The 26,910-nt window shown below is 37.7% G+C and overlaps 1 protein-coding gene across 4 annotated transcripts in view; it reads right to left on the minus strand.

Moving 5' to 3' along the window:
• Positions 1-26,910, minus strand: part of LOC108492771 (BEN domain-containing protein 5-like) — a 922,669-nt gene that overhangs the window by 889,130 nt on the left and 6,629 nt on the right. For all 4 annotated transcript variants that reach the window (XM_017805436.1, XM_017805435.1, XM_017805434.1 and 1 more), the window contains exon 2: positions 17,547-17,669. In XM_017805436.1, coding sequence (XP_017660925.1) covers positions 17,547-17,669 — 123 coding nt within the window. The remainder of the gene's footprint in view (positions 1-17,546; positions 17,670-26,910) is intronic.

Genomic DNA, 26,910 nt, shown 5'->3' on the forward strand with positions numbered 1-26,910 from the left:
TTGATATTTAAGAAAAAATTAAGAATGTCAAAACAGTTCTGCAAAAAGAGAATTCATTGGTCTACCATCCACTCTTCATTAGCCTGAGAGGTAAAAAATTACTGATCTTGTGAGACAATGTGTTTATAGAATCAGAAAGGGTTGAAAATGAATTACTCTATCAGTGGTAGAGTGTGTATCACTTCAATGTGAAAATGCCTTGTTAAAGTTCATTTTAATTTAAAGCCCCCTTTTGTCATTCAAAAAGCTTTAGCACAATGAAAGAATCTTTGTCACTTTCATAATTAGCCCCTCTTGCACTAAATGAGAATAAAATCTGATCAGAAGTCCATACAGGCAAGGTCATAAATCAAAGAGAAAAGCTCCACAAACAGTCCTGTAAGATGTCCAAAGGCACACACAGCTTGGAATTAAAGCACTGTAGTCAGGATCCACTCCCAGAAACACAGCACAAAAAAGCCCCAATAATATCTGTTTGACAGGCTAAATTTATCTCCATATTCTGTAGCCCTATAAACACATTTTGCTGTTTAGATACAAAAGCAATTTCAGCACCAAGGACAATCCAGGAAAGCAAACAGCTGTTAAAGTGCTACTATCGCCGTTTGCCAACCCAAGTCAAATTAATTTAACTTAATGCTCTCGCTTCAAACTGTGGCAGTAAAACAAAACAAAAAAAAAAGCCATATATGATAATTGTCATAAAGCAGGAAGTAAAGTTGTATTAACAGAAAAAACCTCCTTAGGAAATCGAGTTTAATTTTATACAAAGAAGTGAATTCACAGCCCAGCTCAAACATAAACTGGATTTTATTCAACTTATTTTCATTTTCAGATGAAAGTGAAAAGACATTTTGAAAGATGTAATAAAATTCTCAACCTTGGACAGTTATGGAGAGAGTGACAGCACATCACTCTCTCTACTCAGGGATCATCAGAACACCAACTGATATCCAAGACATCAACATATTATTTTACTCCCCGTGTTAACACAAAATGAGGATTTCATCAGAAAATGATGCCTAAAACATGGGGAGAGAGGAGGGCAAGGAGAGGGCAAGGCAGAAAGTTGACAGAAGACTGTTATAAAGTGGCAGTAGCAATGAAAATCTGTATTCTACAATAGATATACCTTTTACAATTCAATGTATTGCGTTAACAGTAAATGCTAATCTTAAATATTAATCAGCTGAGAGTATTTTTAAAGTAGCTACATCCATACAAACAGGAATTTCTATGATAATGCACATTCGTATCCATAGACATTTGGATATATCTATACCTTCAAATACACTGCTATATAAATTAAAAATGTGCAACTTTCCTTTATGAGATTTTGGGGTTTAGCAGTATTTCTCTGCAGAACCAAGCTGTAAAGGTCCTGTCTCTAACCATGCAAACACCAAACCACTTTCAAAGTAATGGCTTGTTTGGAGGGTGTGGTTGGTGACATGTCTGTCCTACGTTGCCAAAATTTCAGGTTACAATAATTATACAATGATCATAAGTAATTTGATTCCACATGTTTGGAGACATATAAAATTGGTCTGCTCAGCAACAGACTGGAGAGCATCAGTGTGACAAAAAGAGAGCAATGTGTTTTCTCCATCCTCAGACAGTCTCACGCTTTAGTTCACTAAAGGAAGCTTCTCCCAGAGGTTCAGGTAGTGAGAACTCAAGTGAGTATCCTCTTGGACACAGCCCCCTGTGCTTGATTCACAAAAGAAACATCATTTGCCTTGTCTATCAGACAAGCAGGTATCTAAGGAGTGCAAATTGCAAATACTGTACAAGCAAAGCAAGCCTGGGAACTGTGACGAGGGCATGCAGGTGATTAGAGAAAGAAAATGGGTTTAAGGTGGATGGGATGAGACTCTGAGTCAGACATATTATTGAAATTGAACTGCCTGGATCTTTCTCTTATAAGTGAGTATTCCAAAAAGCCAATAAAGCTTTCCAACAAAAAGTAGAGTTTTTTACTATACAATAAACTAGATTAATTGGCTTTTAAATAAAGAAAACTCAAAATGACTAAGTAAAAAGGAAGAAAAATCAAAAGAGATCTCCCCTGCCCACTGTGCTCCTACAAGCAGACACTGTTCTCACAATTTCTATTAGTCTCCTACTTGGACAACTTGCAACAAATTCTAGATAGCCTCCACTGGATCCCCAGGAAAATACTGTCACCTCCATGGCCAACCCTGCATCTGCTCCTTGTATATCCACTTTGCTCTGTCATTCCCCTTCTAACAGGGCAGAAATGAAACAAATAACATCTCTTTGAGTGGCCTTAAATAGAAAACTTCATCAAATCAAACATGTGAAAGATATCCTCAAACACCCTGTCTGGTTGTCCCTAACATCTGATTCTCACATGCTCTGTATTCAGGTGGGGACAACTCAGATGCTACAGTTGATCACAGGATTCATAATACCAGGAAGATCCTTCTCAGCGTGTCCTTAGTACCCACCTCCCCTTGAAAGGCAGACAGGATACCAAAGGAGGGCCTTTGTAACTAAGGATTTCAGAGCTTCCCTCTTCCCTCATGCCAACAAAATCTCATACCTTCTCTTCTACTTTTGTTTTACTTTTCACCTTCATCTGAAACACACAAAACCTGGAGGAGACGGTGATTTTAAAATTCCTAGGAAATATGACTATTATTTTAAGTCCCATTTCCTCTTACCCAAATGCTGCTGCTACAGTGGAAAAAGCACAGCACCTCTGCCAGCTGAGTCTCAATCCAACCAACACCCTCCTGACTGTCAAAACTGGGAACTGCACCCAAGTGGGATCCCAGAGGGGAGTGGAAGGGAATAAGACACGGAGCCAGGAGGAGGACTATGCCCATGAAACAGGGGTAAGTGAGCTCCTTCTAGCTGTCAGGAAAGCCAGAGCATTTGGAAGTATGGTTCTCAGCTTCTCTTCCTGAGCTTTTCCATCACACAGCAGGTCTGATCTCCATCCATCTGCTAACACAGACAGGTAGCCCTTGGTCTTATTGACATCAGTTTGTTCCTAATGAGGAGGCACAGATCTTAACCCTGCAGCAGGTCTCCAGCTCAGCTGCCTCCATCTTCGTTTATTCTGCATTAAGAAATAATCATAAGACAAGAGCTGAGCAGTTATTCCCATATTACTCATGGCTATGAATAGGCTGAAGTGCAGGGTACAGTCAGAGGCACTTTTGAGTCAATAAACTATTTGCCAAACTTTGGATGGTGAGTTAAGTGGGAGGTTTGGGCTATATAAAGGCACGAGCTGTAGATATGTTCCTGTATTAACAGACAAAATCAATCATATCACATACTGACTTTTTCTGCTCTAGTAATATTTTGATATTCAGAACTTTCTAGCCTATCAAGATGCCCATTTAAGCTTGATTTAGCATTCTAATTAAGTGGATTAAAACTAAATTTACTTTTATTTGACTGCATCTCCGAATTTATTCTCAATGGGTCTGGTTTTGGTAGGAACATATTTTTCCAAAAAAAAACAGACAGAATCTCATAAGTTATTTTACAAAACCAGAAAACAAACCAGTATTTTTAAAGCAATTAGTATTTAAATTAACTTCTAGTGATGGTTGAGGTGTATTAATGTTTCTCACAGACATGCAATGGCCTTGGTCAATTCTATAGTTCCAATGTTGCTTTTGAGTCTTCAAAAGCAGTGACATACACACCCTTAGCAGTACTATTTCTATTCAAGATTAGTCTGGGTCACTAAAAAGAGGTGCCAATTTACTTCCATGTGAGAACCTAAAGAAGTATCAAACCTTTTCAATTAAAATAACAATTAAACACACTACTTTTTTCTTATGCTGTATTTTACTTCTAATAGTATACCCTCTGAGTATATATAAGAAGCTGCTGAGGTAGTAATAATAATAATAATAATAATAATGAAATGTGTATATATATTTACAGATAGATATAGATATAAAATAAATAATACAATAATTAAATATTCCAAATGTAGCATCCACAGTAAAGCAACATTGGATTGCATTAATCAGGCAACACTGAATTTTCTCCAAATTTTCTAATCCATACACTTCGGAATTTTATTTTGTTAAAATATCCTAGCCTGTATTTGCTATCACTATGAAGCCACGTAGATAAAAAAGACTAAATCACAATTATCAAATTACAATTTTCTGATTTCAGCATTCTTCCTTTCTCATATGAATCAACAATTTAACATATGTCTTCCAGTTATTATTATCAGTTAACAAAGCTTGTTACAGTACTGTCAAGAACACAATATTGCTTTTCTCCTCATCTTGGTTAAATCAGCCAATACTGAATAGGTTGCAAAAGATAACACTTGTTCTCCCTCCTCTTTCTTTACTCAGCTGGTTCATTCTTCATTAGTCTGACTCAGAGGAGATAACCTAGCACAATTCTTCCAACAGTATTTAAGTTTTCCTGTACTGCTGAAATAATATCAGTTATTGTTACATTATATCTGAAATAGTATCTATTATTCCTAATATCTGTTGAAGCATGGCAGACTCTAAAATAGCATCCCTACAAAGGAAAGTCCGTCTTATCCACCGTGATTCAGGATGACACATACTTTGTTCGGTTTTAAAGAGTAATCAAAGGTGTGGGCTTAAATCCAATTAGTGTGCTTCAAAGAAGATAATGTCAAAATGCTTCAAATGGGGATTCTACTGTATAGCACTGAAGCTCTGAACTTCTGCAAGCCTCAGATTTCTGAAACTATAAAATGAAAACAAAAGCACCTGCTAAAGCACATGGTGATCTCCCGCAGTAAAAGGCTGTAAGCATTAAGTTATTATTAACCAGGCTAATATTCTAAAGAGAAAATAAAATTAGAGGTCTTGGAAGTCATGTATTCACATCCTAAGAAGCATCAAGATGCCATAATGATTATTATACTGCAGACATATTGGACAGACACTTTGAATGGAACTTCTGGTAATCACTCAGAATGTTCTTTTCCTGCCATCTGACCTGTTCTCTTTCTGCTGGCATTCACTCTCACTGACCCCAGACCCACCCAGTAACAGAATATTTGCCCCATTTCCACGTGACTACTAATTCACAGAAAAATTTCACAAGTTTATGGTCTCACCCAAAGCCAACAGAAATTGTAGTTTTGCAGAGATTTTTTTCCACTGATTTCTGCCCTGGACCAGGCACTGAAGATTTGGCATCTGTCAACACAGACCCCCTGTGCTGTAGAAAATATTTGGAGGGCACAGCTGAAGTTGAAGCTTTGGGTAAGAAACATTCCCTGTCCAAGAAAACATGCAGACTGATTAAGGATAAATTATCACCAAACATCAGAACCTCAATTCCTTTAAATATTACATATATATATATATATATGTAAAATATATATACACACACATATATAAAAAACAGGAGGAATTTTGGAAAGGCAGATTTAAGAAAACCTTTCAAGGAAGGGATACTTGTAGAGGAAATCATGTGAAAATGGAAAACCATGACTTAAATGAAAGGGACAAAACTGTTTGCTGATGGAAACGCAAATGCAAATATGAGGGAAGGAAACAAATGGATGCCTAAATCCAAATGGATAAAGAAGAGCACACAGATGGGAATAATGAAAAACAAAACAAATGCTAATGGCAGGCCAATAACATGGAGTCCTAGAGATGACAATAACGAGGTTTAATTTGATATAGCATTCAACGTACAGGCTCAAGAAGTGGGGCTCAGCACTCTCTCAACATACAAAAGAAGATACTTCAGCAATTACATTTACACAAATGCAGAGAGGAAAGAGAACTAAGGGGTAGGATGACACAGTGACAATCAAGTAACGACAAGTGTCTGGGATGAGTGAGAATGGATCAATCCCCAAGCTACTGAAACAGAATTCATGTCTAGGCTTCGTGAACGAAGATTTGGGACGGAAGGACCGCAGAAAATACACGCAGTAATGACCAAAAGTCGAGTTGCAACTTGCTATCAGCTTTTATTTTTCAGATGAAAGCATAAATTGATCATAACATCGCTGCCCCATTCCTTGTCTTTGCTTTTAATGCGGAGCACATCTACAGCCCAGCTCAGACACAAAGTATTCTGACAGCAATGTGTCTGTAACAGCACAAAACTCAAGAGTGAACTCACCAGCTCAGTATTTATCCAGTCTCGAGATGTTTTGGGCTGTGCTAACACTGCTAAGAAATCTAATCTGCCTGTGCCTACACCAGTGGCAGCCAGCCCAGCACAGGTATACCTGCAATTTTATATTCACGAGAGCATTGAAAATACGTCATTATACAATTTAAGAGTAATACGAAATATATATGTAAAGCATTATATAATTGGACCTTAACATAAGTAAATAAAAACTACAAATAAGAAGAAAGGCAGAAAAAAGAACACGAGTGTCCAAAAAAATTATTAGTCAATCGTTTAAAAAACTCACTGTGAACATAATTTCTTAGGCTGAACACCAAAATACTGAAAGGAAAAAAGAAACCTAGATGCATTATTTTTTAGCTCTCTATATTTTATACTGCATTTATAAAAAAGGCTTAAAAGTTTTTCACATCTGGAATTTGACATTCATTTACAATCTTAGAAAAAGGCTACTAAAAATGAATTATTCATAACATAGTACAGTAGCAATAATAAACAAACCCAATTTTTTTTTAAACAGAATAAATCATACTTCTTATGAAAAAGCTATCCTACAGTTTAAAATGAGAGAAACAGAGATGTGATTCTATCAGAAATTGTTAGAATATAATAATAACCCTTAATATAGTATGGTAATTTACCTTCACATTATGTTACTGTAGTAGATCCTGGAATTCCAGTAGCTGTCTAAAGAACAGCTACTGGATAATTTATGGTTTGTTCCCAGTTTGTTTTCAGAAATACAAACACTAAATCAAAATTAGCATGCTAAAGGCTGAACCTACCAGGCTATTAGGTTACTAAACAGAATCAATAAATGCAAAATGAAGCTCTGCATGTATCCAAAACAATGTGTTTCCCACCTAATAACTTGTATCCAAATTCCTGTTAGGCTGAGCAAAATACTGTAAAATATTTTCTCCTAAAATCAGATAGTACCCATTTGCATTCAAGAATGCAAATACTTTTTGTTTATGCAGAAACACTTCTTCTGAAGTATGTTTTTCAACCAGTATTCTTTCAAAAGTACAGACCACTATGGATTTCACAGTGTTTTGTCTCTTCCTACATTAGTGGCAGCTCAAACAAGCAAAGATCTTAATTTGGCTTGTTAACTTTGTAACAGCAGGCAGTTAAGAATTTTAAAATTATTTATATAAAAACAAGAGCAGAATCTATCTGAAGTGTATTCTAATTTCTGGGGTGAAAAAAAGAAAGTGTTAATCTTCTAAGGGATCTCTAAGGGATCTTTGGGGATTGTCTAGTCCTAGAGCAGGGTCAGCAGAAGAAGCTGCTCCATACTGCATCTACTCAGGTTTGGATGGAGACTCCACAGTCCCTGTGGGCAGCCTGTGACAGTCACTGAAAAAAATCAATCAAACATAGCTACAATTTATGAGGGAAGTCTGAGGGAGCTGGGCCTGTTCACCCTCAAGAAGAGATGACTGAGAGGGGACTTCAACAATCAGTATCTGAAGGGGGGTGTCAGAGGATGGACCAGGCTCCTCTCAGTGCTGCCAAGCAAGAGACAATGGGCAGGAACTCATGCACAGGAAGTTCCAGGCAAATATGAGGAACAACTTCTTTACTGTGCCATGCACTGCAACAGATTCCCCAGAGAGGGTGTGGAGTCTCCCTCACTGGAGGTATTCAAGAGCTGCCTGGATGCAACCCTGTGCCATGTGCTCTGGGATGACCCTGCTGGAGCAGGGAGGTGGCACCAGCTGACCCACTGTGGTCCCTTCCAACCTGATCCATTCCGGGACTCCGTGAAAGGTGTTCATGTATCTGGAGCAGAGAAGGAAGTACAAGAAATATTACTCAGCCCTCTCCTTCTGTTCCCCTATTCTTCCTAGCATCACTGTTTGATCAAATCTAGGAGACATAATACAAGATATGAAATTTCCTACACTTCATTCAGCATTTGGCTCACAGGGATCTGATGCAAAGCACTCTCAACATTTCTCAGCCATTTTGCACTCACTTCACACAGCTGAAATTCCCTACAAAAGGCACTAGGCAGTCAAGAACCAGGTCTTTTGTGCTACTGTCTTCTGCAAAACGGGGATAATATTACAGGTTATTGAACTAACTGAACAAAATACCACTATTTAGTCAAGCAGAATATTTCAATGTTCTCTCAGACGAACATAAAGCCTTTCCAATACCTTTTAGCTCCAAAATATTTACTGTTCTGATGGCACTTTCTCTTTTATTCTGAGTACAGCCATTCACTGTGCTAGTCTATAGTACCACCTGCATAAACAGAATAAAGAACACTTTTCAATTTCTTCTAGTTCTGAAGGGTTCTGATTTAAAAAGGCAGAGGTTAAGCATATAAACAGGACGGTGAAGGCAAAGAACTACTTTGGGGAAATAGCAAGGAGAAGCCTCCCTGACAAAATAAACAGTGCCAAAATTTTTCCACTGGCACTGCTCTACACTGCATTTCCCCTGGGTTTGAGAGCCCAGTAAGATGAAATTCTGGAAGGGTGGTTGTCAGCTGTTTTAAAGGCTCAAAATCAGATAAAAACCCAAGGTAAAGTTAAGGTCTGCACTGTGCCCATCAGAAGAGACTGACCTGAACCTACCAATCACTCAAGACTAACACGATTCTCTATTTTAAGAAGCAATTATTCAAAGCAATTATTTCCTTAGTCAGTAACTGAGGCAGAGGTCACCTGTTATTCTATAGAGCAACCACAGATTTATTCAAATTCAGGGCTTTTATATGAGAAGAATTTTGCATCTCCTCATCAGCGACTTCCAATGCTGTTAAAAAAATTTTTAGGTAAAGCACAAACTCTAATCTAGAGTTTTTTCTTTACACTTTCAACTGTCCCAGGCCTCTATTGTGTCCCTGTATATACATACCTCTGTACATTCCTGAGTGATTAACTGATGTCACATTCATGTTCATATTAACATGTGCAGTTTGAAATAAACACAGCTGCATTTATGTCAATGATTTTATATTCAAATATATCTGATTATGCTGAAATAAACACAGCTGCATTTATTTCAGTGATTGTACATTCAGATAAGGATATTTGTTCAGTGTAATGTAATGTTCCTTCACACTGGCAGGGACATTGCTATTCTTTCTTGCATTTCCCTCTATCATTTTTCCAGATGGAAAATTTTGAGCAGAGCCAGAAAAATGGAAACTGAAAAATTTATCTCAGAACCTGGTATATACAAAAATCCTTTTGCTTATTGTCAAAAATTACTTAACCATCTTTGTATAAAGTATCTTTGTTGTTGAGGGTTTGTTTGGGTTTTTTTTTAATTCCTTCTCTGTCCAAGAGCAAGCTCACAAAAATCCCACCAACACCTTAAACACTGATGGGAATGTAAGTACCAGGAATGTACAGTGGGAAATCTAAAGAATGGATCTACATCAGGTTGTTTCTGGACGACTGTTGATGTCAGCACACCATCCTCAACCACTGTCCTCCTAAGGAAATTAGTTTGAATGGAAACAATAACTCTAACATTTTCCTTCCTATTATCTGATCAAACTATAGTTTTGCATGATGTTAATTTTGGCCTGCAACAATAACCTCCAATCTATTTTTAGAAAAGGATAGAATATTATCATAGCTACTAACAGTGATTAACCAGCCAACCAGATGTATCTATCAGGTGAGATCAATGTCCAGCTCAGTAACTGCCAGAAATGGATCCCTGGAGAACAGCATGGAAACAAAACAATCATTTGAAGACACTTCCCAGTATAATTCCCAATTTGGAATGCACAATTTATGAACCTTCTGAGCCAAAAATGGTGTCAGTGTTCAGCTCTCAACCGATTTTTCTTTCCTGGTCTTGTCAGTCGTTTTTTGTGTTTGAAAGCATGACACATGTCAACTTTTAGCACCCACAAGGTCCTGCAGGAAGAAGCTCCACAGCTTAATTAAACACTATGTGAGGAACCGTTCTCCTTTGTTTGCTTTCCACATGTTAACTGCTAGTTTCATTTGACAGCCCTTAGTTTTTGTACAAAGAGAACACATAGGGAACCACTGTTTCATATTCACTGACATTTTGACTAAGAATCATGATTTTATCGACCACTAATATGTTATTCCTCAGTTTTCTCTTTTCCTTACTACGGATTCCTATTCTATTTGACTGTTTCTTATCCGGAGGCCATTGAAAATTTCCTCTGCACTTACAATTATCTGATCACAGACATTTCTGTTTTCATTTCCAGTGGCTTATTCTGGTCCCTTTCAGGTCAATCAAACTGCAAATCAACACTTTAGTGTGCTTGTATACAGCTGAGGAGACACAAACATCTCCTGTCTGCGGGAGGAAAGGCTTGGTCCTGAAGAAGGGAGCAAGAGAATCAGATGGTAAACTGACTGTGAAAATTATAATCAGCACAATAACTACAAATAACATCCTAATTCTTTACTCTTGCTATTACACTAATACTTCTTGCATTTTCATCAGCTCCAGAAGTCACTAATATCTATTTTCCCCAAGTTATGATACCTCACTAATGCCATATGTGTTAGCTGGTATCACATCGACACCAAGCACTCCCCCATTTGTAAAAGTCTTCCATATTGTATCTGTTTAGATATTTAAAAGGTTAATATTTAGTTCCATTTGCAATGCTGACCTAGCAAGAAAGAAATTAATTTGGCATTACAGCAGTAACATCAATTTCCCATGTAACTTTAGTAATGCATTTACTGGAAAGAGATTAATATCAATTCCATAAATCATTCACATGCTTTTTCCGGAGCTTGAGACATCTGAGTAATGTCATATATGTTAACTGATATCACTCTGTGCATGCTACATCCATTAATCTATGCCTAGAGTCATCATTAAAACACACAAAAAATTAAAAGCAGTCCTTTGTTCTCAGGGTTTTTGAGACTTCTAACTTGCAGTAGTCCAAAGGTATCGATACTCTGATAGAGTAACTCTGCTCTGAACTGGGAACAAACATGTTCAGAAATGGGAAACATTTGCTAAATTATCCCCACTGGTAGCAATAACCACTTAATACCTTTCTGTGAAATATGGCATAAATTACCGTCAACAAATAAGGAAATAACTAAAGTGTTTCATTAATTGGACACACCTTGTTGCCACAAAAGCAGGGGGAAAACAGACATTACTGAAATAACACATCCACTTTCATTCCTTTGGTTCTGCTTTTCAGATGAGCATTCTTACAGAAGTGGAAGCCAAGAGTTCTACCTGACTTAGTGATTCCAGCCCCACATGATAGAAAATTTGGAATAACAACTAGGTTTTGCTCCAAAACACAGTTCAGTCTACTACCAAAAGATTTTTTACACTAGAAGAAAGCAGCTTTAAACAGCTTTTGCACTTTTTTATTTCTAGTGATGCGCCATTATGATATTGGCCTGTATTGCTTTATTCCTGTTCTAGGATACCGTAGCAGTGCCACTGAAATCAAGGGGAAAAAGGGTATTGCTGTCCACTTAAACATAAGCACACAGAGGATCAGATTGTTTCATAATTTTGGAAGCATATTACAGTTGTATATTAAGATGGCCAAAACTCAACTATTTCCTAGGGTGGATTTCAGTTTTCCTTTGAGCATAATGTTAACAGTATCATGTTCTGTATCATCTTAGTTTTAATTTTTAAATCTTTACAAACAAAAATGTCTGTTTCAGGAAATGTTTTGCAACTCAAACTTTACAGTATTTTCTTAATCACAACTAAGATTAATCTCCCCTAATTTTAGCTGTCTAAAGTTACACGCCAAGTCTTAACAACTGGGACACAGGCACTCCCAAAGGGCAATCCATCCTATATTATCTGTGCTTTTGTTCAAAAGATATCTTTCATGGTAAAGCTCAATGGCCTATTTCACGCCTGTAAGTGGTTACAATGAGATCAGCGGAATTACAATCACTTACTGCAATTTTGAGTGTTGTGCAAAGTGTTTTATAAGTACATTATCCTATTTTTGAAATATAGGAAGATATTTAAAACCTTAACAAAAATGATACGAGGGTACTTCTCAGTCATATGAGATCTCTTAATACATTGTAAATCTTAACTTTTTCCAACTGATTAATATAATTTGCAATCCATCAGCACTGAATTTTTTATCAGGTTTCTAATGTAAAATATTTTACGAACCTGCTGTTGGAAAAGCCAAACTAATGTTTGTCAATAATTTTCACTGCAAGGTGGTGGTACAGCAGTTAACAGAATAATATGAGGTTTACAGTAATTGAGATTGAATCTAAAATTTTACAAAACTTTAATTACAACCTTTCGAACATAAACCACAATACAGAAATTACCCAATCATAACATTTTTTTCATAAAAAAATAAGAATTCATCCAAAGGATAGAAGATTTAATGACTCTTGGCGGAGTTCCACTTTTTGGTTGAAATGAGAATAAAAGCAGACAGCAGCTTCATTTTTAATTTCAAGAAACACAGTATTTTTTAACAGTTAAGCAGCATTATAGTTGACTAACAAGCCAAAATATATATTTTCAATGCCTTATTAAAAGCCCTTGCATTTAACAGTGTGAATGCTGAGATTTACGAACCTCTGTGAGCCAACACTGCTCCTTCAATCCTCAAAAGTAATTATAAAACAAGCAATTTGAGCCACAAGCAGCAGAAACTGTCGAGCTTGGGGTTTTTTTCCCCATCCTCACAACACATCCCAGCCTAACTCCAGCTTCCTCCCTGGTTCCCAGCGACATCCGAACGGGCGAGGCAGAAGGCACTGGGATACACCCGGATGGACAGGCCGGAGTGACCAACCAACACCCCCCTGGTGACTGGTAACCCAGATCACACCAAACACAAGGAGCAAGACTTGAGCTTGCCTTGCATTTTTCTGCAGTGAAGGCCCAGCTGGCAGTGCCAACACGAGCTTTTCATATGCCAGGTCTCTAAACCGAGAGCCTGGGCAGGCAAAAGCCACAGGAATTTAGAGCCCACCTGGAAATCCCCCTGGGATGGAGCCAGGAAGGCAACTTGTGGCTACACCCAGCAAACAGATTGTGCACAATGAGAAAGAAGGTGAGGGTTTTTTTTAAGGGCTGAGACATTTTTTTTTTTTATGTTTTCTTTGTTCCCTTTGCAAAATATATGTAAAAAGCTTTTTGCGCATCATGTAAAATTAATTAATTAAAAGTCTGTTACCTCACGCAGAAGCAAAGCTACTGCAGATATGTAAGTTCCCAGAAAAACAACTGGCTTCCAGCACTGGAGGTATCATCTCCAAAAACATCTTGTACAGGAAAAAATGACTAAGCAAATAACAAGTCTTAGCCACAACACAAAATAGGCTGCTGACTAAATGGATGCCACCAGAAATCACACACAATAAGGCAACACAAGACAGTAGGGGCAGCTGCCTAAACTAAACTCTGAAGTCCTTTAGACAAAATATCTGAAATACCAGTTCACCTTGGTATGAGACGACAGATTCCCTGAAGAACAGTTTTATATCAAAATCTGGGCCTGGCTCAATCTGTAAGGACTTCTTTGTACAGCAGAAGTGAATATATCCTTTTCCCCAGAGGGAAAATTCCCATTTTGCCAGAACAGGTAGGATGAGAGGCAAACATTTGTACAGTACTGCATTGCTGCTAAATTGCAACCGTGTTAATAATTTAATGCCTTAATGAATATTAGGAAACAGAATTACAACTGACCAAATGTGTACATTTCAAATGTGACATTTATTTCCTTTAAATTTGTTCTGTGCATAGATAACTGCTTCGATTTTTCCCTGAAACTAAATCTTGTGAAAACTGACATTATCCAAAAATTATGTTGTGGTATGCAACAAATCTGAATTGTCATCAGTTTCTTTTATGCTAATGATAAATCAATGTAAAAAGTTTGGTTTGGCTGTATATATTCTTGAGCATTAAAGATAACAAGGAAGATTCCAGGCAGAACACTAGCTATTGGAAACACAAATTCCTGACATACTTGCAAGATGATAATTTTCTCTTTTCTTTACTCCTCTGTCTGTTATTAATAAAAGTGTTCAGCCACCATTCTTCATTTTTATTTTACAGCGATGATTTTTTCACCAGTAACAGATTCATTAAGGGTGAGTAAAGTGTAAGCCACCAACTGGTTAGGCAGCTCTCCTTCTGAAAAGGACCTGGACAGGATAAGGGATCACAAATTTTTTATAAGTCAACAGTGCCATGCTATTGTGAAAAAGATTGTGAAAAGCAGAAGTAAATAGATGGCAAGGCATGTCATGTAATAAACTCCACATGGTATTGGCACCATCTTATCTGAGTATCATGTTCACCTTGGACCACTGCCAATCAAGAAAGGCACAAAACAGCTGGAGATAGGCCAGAGGAAATAAGGAATGATAGAAAATTTGGAAAATGTGAGCACTAAGGAACCACTGGAAAAAATAGCAGTAATTTAACCTGAGAAGGGAAAGGCCAAGGAAAGATATGATAGCAGCTTTCCATTAAGTTAAAGAAGAAAGGAATAATCTGCTTTCTGTGCCTATAGGACTAGACAAGAATTAATGCCTTTTTGGTAAGAACATTTCTACATAGAAAGCAAATGTTTCTTACACTGAGCAAATTGCAGCATTAGAATGGATTGCTGCTTTCTCAGTGAAACCCACCAAAAGTCTATGAAAAAGATACATAAACATCTGCCAGGAATGGCAAAAATAGGGTATTTTGCTTCTCAACAACAGAGTGGGCTAAAAAGAAATCCCAGTCCCCATTTCATTTCTATTCTTTATGATTTTTTGAAAGCAAGACACTTCAAAACACCAAGCTGGATATTGGTTTTCAGACTGCATAAAACACAGCTCTCAGTCTCAAACAAATTCATACTTTTCAACACTTTTTAATACAATAATGATAGCCATTACCAAAATGAAACCATTAAATAGCATTTCTTCTGTATGTGATAATATTTTTCCTGATTTCTACAAGCTTAGTAATGTTTTTCTATTCTGAAGGGTATTCACTTCCATTTCTACAATATAAAATCATAGTCATTGAAAAATAGGTCTAGAAGGGAATGTTCAGTTCTATCAACCAGATCTGTCAAGAAAATAGGAATGCAGCCAAAGAAAGGAAAGCCACTTATGGAATCACATTTAACACAACTTCTATTTTAGAATCATAGAATGGTTTGGGTTGGAAAGGACCTTAAAGATCATCTCATTCCAATCCCCCTACAATGGGCAGTGACACCTTCTGCTATCCCAGGTTGCTCAAAGCCCCATCCAGCCTGGCCTTGAACACTTCCAGGGACAGGGTACCCACAGCTTCTCTGGGCAACCCGTGCCAATGTCTGCCCCCTCACTGTAAACAATTTCTTCCTTACAGGCCATCTCAGTCTTCCCTCTCTCAGTTTAAAAGCACTGCTCCTCATCCTGTCCCCACAGGCCCTGGTAAAGCATCTTTATCTTTCTTACAGTCCCCCATCCCATGCTGAGAGGCCACAACAAGGTCTCCCCAGAGCCTTCTCCTCTCCAGGCTGAACAGCCCCAGCTCTCCCTGCCTGTCTCCACAGCAGAGGTGCTCCAGCCCTCAGAGCATCCTTGTGGCCTCCTCTGGACTCCTGAGGTCCATGTATTTCTTGCAGTGGGGACCCCAGAGCTGGGTGCAATGCTCCAGGTGGGACCAGTTTTATAACCTGTCCTTTGAAAAAGGACCACCATTTTAAGGTGGTACTCAAAGAGCATCAAGGCAGTCCTTACAAATGCTGCATACCGTTGTTTGGATAACAGGAGGGGACAGATTTTTACATTAATAACAATTTCATAAATTATCCAATAATCAGTTAATTTGCTTTGACCAGTAAAAGTACTCTAAGCAATTACCTGGCTGACATATAACAAAAGATAAAGTGAATTTACATATGAAGTGTACACAATATTACTCTCATTCTTGCTAATACATCATCATCACAAGAAAGTAAATGAAGGTATTCATTTCATTCATATTTGTATTTTGGAAGTGTGTGAATATGCAAAGCAACATCAGAGCCTCATCATGCTACAATGTAAATAAACAGAGTATTTCAAAAGCACCTGCCTCTATCACATGCTATTATTGTCAGAGTATACAAAATATGAATGTTACCTTTGAACTGATTAAATGTTTTCATGGAAAAATGTAATTAATTCCATTGTTCAAAAACTGGAATTAAACCATCATGCAAGGATTCACATTACTTCACAAATAATTTGATGGTTGCTACTGATCCTTTTCATTGCAGAGCAGCTTAGCACAGTAAATTTCTCAGCTTGGCCAACTGATTCATTCCATAAGCCATTTCCTGATACAAAATGCAAAATACCATACAGCTATCATGAAATAGCACCCAAAGTATTTTTAAAAACACATATTATTGTCTGAACCTCCAGAGACACACCTTAAAAAGAAGATACTCATTATTATTCACTGCATCATTTGCACTTTTTTTACATAATATAATCACAGGATTTAAATAACTCAATTTAATATTTATCCAGGAACTGGCAGCCAGTGTTCTACCCTGAGGGACGTAACTCTTCATAAAAAGCTCATTTTACAAGACACTGTAGCAGTTTTGGCATTACCAACACCTCTCACATAAACCATGCTGAAAACTATAGTTTATCCTGCCAAATGCCTTCTGTACATATGGTGTTTAACAGTGTTCTCTAGGTCTGAAAGCCACTAATAATAGATCTAAGCTAAAAATCTGGAAGCACACATGTATGTAACATAAAAATGTATACAATGCTACATATTCACATATATATTTACCTACATACCCCACATGCATATAAACATACCTGATTACAACTATTCTTTAAATTATTACGCTAACTATAACTCTCATAAAAAATAATTTCTCTTTCGGTTTCCAGTAGCTTCCTAAATTTTAATTCTTCTTCTATTGACATCAGAGGTAGAACTTCCATTAACCTCAGCAGTACAGAATCAGGCCACAAGAAACACAAAGAAATACATTTAAAGACAGTACATACACATTTGTAAAATCTTCTCACTATGCAAGGATGGTCTTGGCGCTTTATGACGTCGATTGCCCCACTAAACTTCTAAATTAAATTTTAAAATAGCATATTTTAAATACATCTTAGATTAGTGGTCTGTAAATACTGGATATAACAACAGAATGTATCTAGATGTGGTTAAAGATGGACCTGCTGAAACGTTCATTGTAGGTTAGAGCAAACTTCACTACCATTTGACATTTGAACAGTCTGCTTTTATGTCATTGACTGAAGTGAATCAGATAACTTTGTTAAGTAGTATTTAATGTAACTCTTCCTCAGAATTAAGACACTTTATACAAAGACGAGTGATAGAGTTAAAAGTGTTAATACATTGACAACTAGGTAACACAAAATAATGCTGAGAATACTTACCACTTTCAAAACAGGCATCAAATATAAGATGTCCTTTTTTAGGCTGTCCAGAATAAGCAGCTGGGAGAACAATGTACTTGCTCACGTTCCCTGCTATGATATCGTCACTTCCCGTGGCACTGCCTGTCACAGTAAAAGTGGAAAAAAAAAAGGCATGAGCATAAACCAAAAAATACATATATAAAAACCAGTAGAAGGCTAATACCCCATACATTTCTACAGAGCATAAAATTTGCACCATTTAACACATGCACCAGTAAATGAACTCTTTTCTTTTCAAAGCCTATTTAAGAATTTGGATATAATAATGGCATCATATGTTCAAGTCCCCCTAAGTAACTAACCACACAGCCTGGCTTCTTGCCCAGGTATGACCTGTGGCTGAACACTCTCTGATATTCAGCTGGAGCCACTTCTTTTGGTGGGAGCTCTCTAGTACCTAAATCCTGCACGGATTCCCTGGAATTGAACTCCTCACCAGCTTCTTATTTTATTACAATCCTCAGAAGCATCTTCCCAGCTATCAGCATTAATGGGATCTTTTTCCTCCATCCTGCTGCCTATTTTTATGCATCTTAAATGAACTTAGAACCTTTGAGACTGGTTCAATCCAACTCATACTTGAAATTTTAGAATTATTAGAAGGAAGAGACATTCACCCACAGAGGCATGTGAATATCTGAGCCTCGCTTGCTTAGGACACAAAACTCACAGAAAGAACTTAAATAAAGAAATTTTTTTAAATGTGAAGTTTATTTTATGATAAAATATATAAGGACACAAATGTTCTATACAATGGTATGATTTTTGTCAAAATATATCAGTAGCATATACATTGAAAGCTTTGTCCTTTACAGGAAAATTATACTAACAAATTGCAGTCTGCAAAAAAATTCATTTCCAAAATGGGAAGGATGAACACTAATTGTTTTTTCATTTGAGAAATGTACAAGAAAGTTAATAACTGTATGTTATATTATGCATTTATAGTGAAAGAAATACATGCTAATATAATTACCTGTTCATTCCTCTGATATTGGTTCAGCATTTTCTTCACCATTTACTGTTTGGACAAATATTTTACAACAGAAAAACTATTTTCAGTGTTACAGAAAACTAGAAGAAATGCATATGTCTTCAAGTGCAGAAGGCATGTGATGGGATAATGGGATGATAATATCTTATTTCACTCTGATAAATAGGGCTACTAAGGCTTCTAGAAATAGACTTTTGGTCTGTAGTGATTTTTTTGACATTTAAATGGGTTATGGGGGATGATAAATGTGACATAAAGCTCAATTTGTTTTATTTTTATATTGAAAACTATTTCACACAAATGTTACAAGCAATTCATATTGGCCCTGAATGATGAAAACAGCTTATTAATTAAAACTGACCTTTCCATATATAAAAGTATTCCACCTCTTGAGGCAAAACACCTTAGCTGAAGTAACAAATTATATCAATGTATTAGTGACACCACAGTTAAAGGGTCTGTCAGGCTTTCTATTATATATATTCACAGGTATATAAATCCCAGATTAAAAAATATGTATATCCAGGTCAACATTCAGCATACAAATCCCCAGTCTTCCCAGGGAAGAAATTTGAAACTCATTCTCTTTGAGAATTAGTACAACAGAACAAAGAGAATTTAGACCATTTCTTACTTTATCATAATACAAAAATGTAGACATTAAATAATGCATGCTATTATTTTTTAAGCAAAATTGTTATTTGCAACCTCTAGGTTATTTGTTTTAGACTGAATAATTACCCACAGACAGCAATCTGCGGCATGTAAATTGGTTTCTTTAAATGTATAATTGCTACTTATGGTATTTTTAGCTGGATGTTTTTTAGCAGAATCCTGATACAAATTGCTTAAAGCCTGATAACACCAGAGGCAAACTGAGACCTGGGTGGGGCATCTGTGTATCTGCATGGCCATGATCCTGTCACTTGATAAAATTCATCCCTCTGCATCATGAGACCTGTAGTTCAGAGGAGCAGCCAGAGGAAACCCATTTCCTCAGTTTCACTCGAGTGCCACTTTGATTAAGAGCCCCCATATACCCATCGCAGTTAAGATCAGTCAGGTTGTTTGCAATCCAACACATAGAATCAACAAAGAAAAATTAATGGAAAACCTGCTGATTTCCACCAAGAGTGCCTGAGCTGCCAGGGACCAAAGTGAAAGAATGGGAGGCAAGGAGTCATCTGAGCAGAGCAGTTAGAAGACTGAACTCCTCCTGGTAAATATTCCCTTTTACATCTCAGCTAAAAGTAATAGGCTGCTTATAAATTGAGAAAGACAGCTGGGAAACACCACTTAAAGATGAAGAAACTAGAAAAGATTACATTCATAACACTGCCACCGTAAGACAGTGTAGGAAAAGCAGGCAGAAGGCGGAAGAGGGAGCTACATCTCCCTGGCAAATTAGAAAATCTGCCAATGGAGCCTTCACATGATGCAGAAGGAAGCTGTCAAGTAACTGTGTCCCAGCAAAAAGTTTCCATCTGCTCCTCCTGACCTAACGTAGCCCTCAGGAATGAGAATAAAATCATCAAATAGCCTGTAATTCATAGTCCTTTAACAATATTAATCTCTCCTCGCATGTTCTTTATTACGCAGCACTTTAAATATTCAGAACGTACTACTGTTATATTTCCAGTTATATTATCTTTAATCTCTAAACGTGCAAAGCTGCAGCCTTTGAACCTCACATTATTATACAGCACAACAGCACTCTGTCCCTTCTGGCATGTTCTCCTTGGGTGATAAAGAAAAGGCTGAAAAAGAGCCTGCACTGCTGCGTGGCTCCATTGTGAAACATGGCTTCGCGCTGTTACGAAAGGGAGGGGGGTAACCCAGGTTCTTATCAATAATTCCCTTGGGGTGGATTAGAGTGAAACACCAATCGGTGTCTGAAAACATATATTGGTAAGGTTTATTTTAACAATTCTGTATCAACAGGTATGATAGCAGTTTGGGTGCTGTCATATAACAATGTGACATAACCTTTGGCGGGGGAGAAAATGCATAGGGGAGAGAAAGACAGGGTAAGAGTGAGGGAGAGTAAGGAAAAAGAAAAGATGAGAGTGGAAAAAACGTGTATAGTCACCGCCCACGGGTCCAGCGAGGACACTTGGTAGTTGCCGCTTCCATGTCTGTCAGCTGAAGTGGTGGCCTTGACCTGCCGGGGGTGAAGGAGGGAAGCCCCCACACGCCAAGAAGTTATGAGTTATTATACTCATGGTTATTGTCACGGGCCGGGCCTCGAGCCTCCAAACTCTCCCTGGGCCTGCGCAGTTTCTGTGTCTGGCCTGGTTCCCGCCTTCCAAGATTGGCAGGGGGGGATGGGCTTTGATGGGCCATCAGAGGGATAAACTCGGCTCTTCCTGCCTTTTCAGGGCTTGACACCTTCAGCACTGGAGGGAGGGATGGGCCCAACTGCCCATCAGAGGTCAAAAGCCCGCAAAAGTCTCCTCGTATGCATCAATCATTACCCGTTTCAGTCTCTGACACAGCTTGTCTGTTCGGCAGACGTGGGAGTGTTGCTGGGGATACATCACCATCCTCGGGTGGAGAGAATGCCAGCCTGGCCTTCAGCCCTCCGGCCGACACAGAGGTACTGCCCTCACGAGTGGGGAGCCCTAAGCAGATTTTTCCTGACTGAAGGCAAAGATGTATGACAGAACCTGGTGGGGAAGGGAAAGAGCTCCTCAATCCGAGACACATTGAAAGAAGAGAATTAACTGAAGTACATCCTGCACATTCCACTTAAGGAGAGCAGATTCTCCTTTGAAAGAAAAGGTTAGATAAGACAAGCAAAGGCAAAACTTAGCAAAGAAATTGTCTCAGATCGTAGGTCTTATTTTGTCAATTATTTTTCTTACAGGCTGTAAGAAACATGGCTATTTTAGTATAATTCTTCATAGCTTAAACTCCAGGAGGCTCCAGCAAATCCCCAGGATTTACTTTTACTGCAGTATTAAACTTTGCTGGTAATTTTCTATCAGGTATAAAATCTGTAGGTGCCTGAAATCTCTGTAAGTATATAAGGTTTTAAAATATAACACGGACAGGGTCTTCTGGTATCTGCATTCATCACTGTTGTCACTGTGGATGTATTTCACATCAAACTAGTGAAAATGAATAGAATCACTTACAGGATTCACAGGAGGAAGAGTTTGGAAGCTTACAGAGCTTCTTGCCACTCTTAAATTCAAAGGGTAAAGCCAGCATTTTTTTTCATTTAAGCAAAGGTGAAATCAGTACTCGCTGCAATAAACATCATGCAAATTTAGGTTCCTTTTCTTTAAGAACTGTAGTTTACAAGGGAAGGTATATATTTAGTAAGTAATAGTTACTCTGAATTGGGTAAACAACGAGCTCAGCTTCCAGATGTGCCAAAGCTCAGAATCCACAGAGTTAGCAGCCAGCAGCTACCCTCATGCTACATTAGGTAGGAGAGCACAGCTACATTAAAACAGACATAGAAAAATAGAGTGAATTTGCCTGGAAAACCTGCATCATTCTTCTAATTAGACTTACTGCCTAATGAAGAGAGATAATTAGAAAGGTGAGGTAACATGAAAAGATGTGGTAACTGCCAGTGAGCTTTATAGAAGTCTTTCTTTAAATATTACAAACGTCATCAAAACACCTCACATTCTGTCACGAGATCCTTATTTTAGAACAAAATTAGGATACATTTTGCTATTGAAAACATCTACAGTGTAAAGATCTAATACCTAGATTCCCATCATGCAGGGACCAAGAAAAGTTGCCAGGTATCCTAATGAAGAGCTCCATCAGCCTTGAGCAGAATTTTTAATGTAAACCCATACAAAGAAGTGAATCTGAACTTTCAGTACAGTTTGCAACAAACAAAAATTCATTCAGATGACCAAGAGCAACCCCTGTTAGCTCCTAAAAATAACAAGTCCCTAGATGAACACTGCTCAACTCACACTCTGGCTAAGTAGCACTTATGAGGTTATGCCAGAAATAATGTCTGCTCCACACACCTGAAAACTGGAAACAGTGTAATTTTATCAAAATTCTTTTAAATGATAGCATTTGTATAAATATACAGTCTTAATAGCTCATTATGGTCTCCTAATCTTTGATTTTTTTTTTTTTATAAAAAGTTTTATATCATTGTCCCTAGGCTTCAGCAACACTGATATTCAGGAAGACTCATTTCTGCTATGAGATCTGAATGCTCTATGGCCATTCTAAAAATCCTATGGGCAGTAGCAGCCAGGAACCTGGAATTCCAGCTCCACTGATTTAAAAAATGCTAAGAAAGAGAAGAAAACACAACTGTCATTTTGATCTTCACAGTCACATATTCTGAAGCAAGGCTTGGGCATGACCCTGCAAATCTAAACATACTGCAGAGTGCTGTCAATCTGAGATATACTTAATTCACAGGCACTGTCATTTGAAAAGAAAGAGAGAAAATTACCTTAAGACTACAAATGCCAGGCTTTGAGACAATACCCGGCGTGGTACCAACCACACCTGCTGCCTCACATTTGGGTACTGTGCCCGTTCTGTCACCGTTACCCACTTCAAAGGTCCAGCAGAACAAGGAAAATGTTGATTATCACGAGACATTCTCCTACAGCTTGGTCTAGTTCTAAAAAATAGTAACTTCATGTTGTTATTTAGAAACCAAACTTGAGATAAAGCATCTTTAAAGCAATTGTCTCTTAATTACTTTCCTGCTACCGTTTGACCAGCAGACTGCTTGTCAGGTCTGTCTCCAAACTGTGAAATGATATTCATATTCAAGAAAACAAGCAAAATAAAGATGATCTCTAGTTTAGCAGAGATTATCAGGTAAATTCTAAGCTTTGCAAAGGTTCTGAAAGTACTCAGGAGAATTAAACTGCAAGTTTACTGCAAAGGACTTGTTTGCATAATAGGAAGGAAAAATTGTAATTTATTGTTCAGGTTTTTACTTTTATTGCACAAGTTTCTCTTTCTACAGAGGCTACCAGACAACATATCCTCTCAGCCTTCCTAACAATACTTTGTAGCTAACGCACCATTAACTTTTTATTTCAGGTTAGAAGGCATAAGTACATTTAAATATCTCATATTTCTTTAGGTGTATGTACCCAAACTGCTTTACTCTAGCAGAAGGTGGGGCAGAGGTGTCTCTATCAAAGCTGAGAGCGGAAAAAGTCTTGTTCTTATATGCAAACATGTCAAAGGAAAATGATCACTAAAGATGTCACGTGGGGTCCCTGTGGAAGGCTCAGTGGTACCACAAAGAGCACTTTGCCCAAATGCTCAAAGCTAAGTAGGGACAAAAAGGTTCATAAGGTGCTTAGCCCAAAACTAAACCATCAACTGACTTGACCTACTGGTTGGTCAAGTGTGAAAAGATGGTGAGAAATCTCCAGTGCTTGATCCATTCAAAAGGATGAGATCCAGAGAGAGATACAGCTCTCAATCCAAGGTCAATCACACTCCTGTCCAAACTCTAGTGAAGAACACTGAAGATACCTGGCAGACAGGTACTGCTCTGCACAGTGTGACTCCTCACTCCCAGTGGCTGTTTTTTTCTTATGAGTTTACAGGAGAAGAAAAAAAAGTCAACTTTTGTGGACTTGCATTTGTTTCATCTTTATTTCTTTCCAATCTTTAAGCTAAAAGCATAACTTCAAGACTTCAAGCTTTACTTCAAGATTATTTACTTATTGTCTCAATGTGGGCTGTCTCCAAGGATATACCTTCTTGTCAGAGGCAAATGGCAATGGAATTTTTTGTATCCCTTCAGTGAAACCCAAAATGTCCAAGAAGGTATGAACAATTTTCCTAATGAAAATAACAAAGTATTTAATGCTTTGAACTCAGTAAGCAAGAAAACAAAATTCATTAGTCTTTTTACTGTACTTATAATCTCTAACCTATCCACTAAAATACTTACTAGAAATGAAAAAAAAAAAACTGAAAAAACCAGTAGTATCAAATGCTTTAACTGCTAAGATATTTATTTTAAAAGGTTGTAAGAATCAGTGAATTTCATCTGATATGCTGATTTATTCTTTAATAAGTATTTGGCATCTTGATAATATCAAAGATATCACATGATGCAACAGTTGCTATAGCAGCAATACTTTAAATACAAAACAGATCAAACAAAAGCATAAAACATATAAAATGTAAACAAAAATATGGTACATAACATGCATCCCCAGCTAGAAGAGAAAAAAGCTACTGAGCTCAATTAGTCCTCAGAATTGCATCTGCAAAAAAGTAAGTTTATCAGCAAGTCCACCCTTCCTGGGAAATAAGAAAGGGCTCGGAGAATTAGGTCTGAATGTGAATGAGAGAAGATGCTGAAACACCAGTTGAAGGATGAATTTCTTGGGGGTGTTTTCTGGTGGTGTTCCTACCATGCAGGGGGAAATTCTGTGTCTACAGATTCTGAGGCAGGAAAAGAACTGGCGAGTTAAAGCAGATGTGTTGTGTGGTACTACAGAACTTCAGCTGGGGAAATTCTCCTCCATAGCAACAGTACACAACTGATTTCCCAAAAACAAGGAGTGCATGTGACCTGCAAAAAATACCGAGTCAAAGCAGGCAGGTAAGTGCAGGCTTTGGAATTGCAGTGGAGGAAATGTCTGGTAAGGGCAAAAGCTCATATTACCCACAAAACTGGAAAAAAGGTGTTCTCATGAATTTTGATTTTTTTGATATCTAAAGTGTTCCTACTGTAAATTTCTTGTGGATGCACCTGTCCAAATTAAAAACCAATATCTGATTATCACTAAGTCAAGGGTTGAGGAGACCTCAACTCCTGACTCAACCTTATGGCAGTAATGAATTTATATCCATGGGAAAGTAGGCCTTCCATGAGGGATCCAGGGAAGCCTCATGGATCAGCAGCTTTGCACAGCTTTGCACAGCACCATCTTCTCCTCAAGACCTTGTGTTTTACAAGGGACTGGAAGAGAGGTAGCTCCACGCTGCTGCAGCTGCTTGGGCTCTTGTTGGGAGTGTGGGAACTAAAAACTGGGCACCCTCAGTTTATGGACAATTTCCACCCTGTGTATTACATACCATAATTGAGGCATCTTTGGGTTAAACTTGTGTTTTTCCTTGGCTCTTCCTCCCTATTTAGCTGTTGTTTAGAGGAAGGGATGTCTTCTGCCAGTCAATTTAAGTCAATTTAGTTTGAGACACAATTAGTTTCTTCACTTCTGAGTTAAACTCTTCTTGACTACTACATATTTAAAATAATTTGGGGATTCCAGTAATACTTCTGGAATAATTTGTTCCCCAAGGTTGCTGAAACCAATTACACTATTAATTACTGCCATAATTATAATTACTCATTGAAAAAAAATCCTTTTATAGCATCTTTCCCCCTACTTTCCAAAACAGTCCATTCCAGAAAGCAGTATTTTAAACCACTCAGAATTTCTTTGACCCAAGCACTGCCCACTCACATTGCTGAATTTACCCTTTATTTAAGAAAGTTTTAACATAATCTAGTATTTCATATCAAATAATTAGATCATTGCAGTGTTTTATTTTATTCACAAAAATTAGGTCCTGTAGAGAAAAAAAAAATTAAATATTGTTTCAGAATTCCTGTTTTCTAACACAAAAAATGCCAGCAAAGCCAAACTTGATCTATTAACTCTCTTGCATCAGCAATGTAACAACAGGAATTGAAGTACAGAGAACACTACTAACTAATACAGCATATTCAGCAGTTTTTTAACTAAGCAAATACTAAGTTGATACAATATTTATGGGAATATGAAATGCATACAAAGTATTTCAAATATTCAGAACACAAGCCAAAACTGCACCTTCAAGAAGGCTTACATAGAGAAAGCTCTGAGACCAAATTACTGATCATTTGTACTGCTCAGAAATAAAAAAATAAGTAGACAAACTGGTGTTGTGCCCAGTTACAATAGATCTGTTATTCTGGAGTACCACAGACTTTGGGTGTAGGTAAGTAGTACAGAGGCAAGTTTATCTCACAATCCTATTTCACATGGACAGCTCCCATGAAATAATGCTGCTGCCTTTGGATTTGTATAGGTTATTTGAGGAATCTTTCACTAATCAAATGCATGATACCACCTCATCTGCATTCGAAATGCAGGAAAACGTGACAGTCACTTGACAGGTTACCCAGCACTGAAGTTTACTGAAATCACACAGTAACTTTGCTGCTTATTGCAGATGAAAACATATCAGCAGACCTGCAATGAATCCAAAGGGGCTCTCTCTGGAATGGATTCCTGCTGCTCTGCTCTGGTGATTCACGGGAACTGATGTTCCACTTGCTTTTGTGGAGATTGAAATTCAACACATCTTTCA

The sequence above is a fragment of the Lepidothrix coronata genome, unplaced genomic scaffold, assembly GCF_001604755.1.
Source record: "Lepidothrix coronata isolate B3197 unplaced genomic scaffold, Lepidothrix_coronata-1.0 Scaffold12, whole genome shotgun sequence".
Classification (NCBI taxonomy): Eukaryota; Metazoa; Chordata; class Aves; order Passeriformes; family Pipridae; genus Lepidothrix; species Lepidothrix coronata.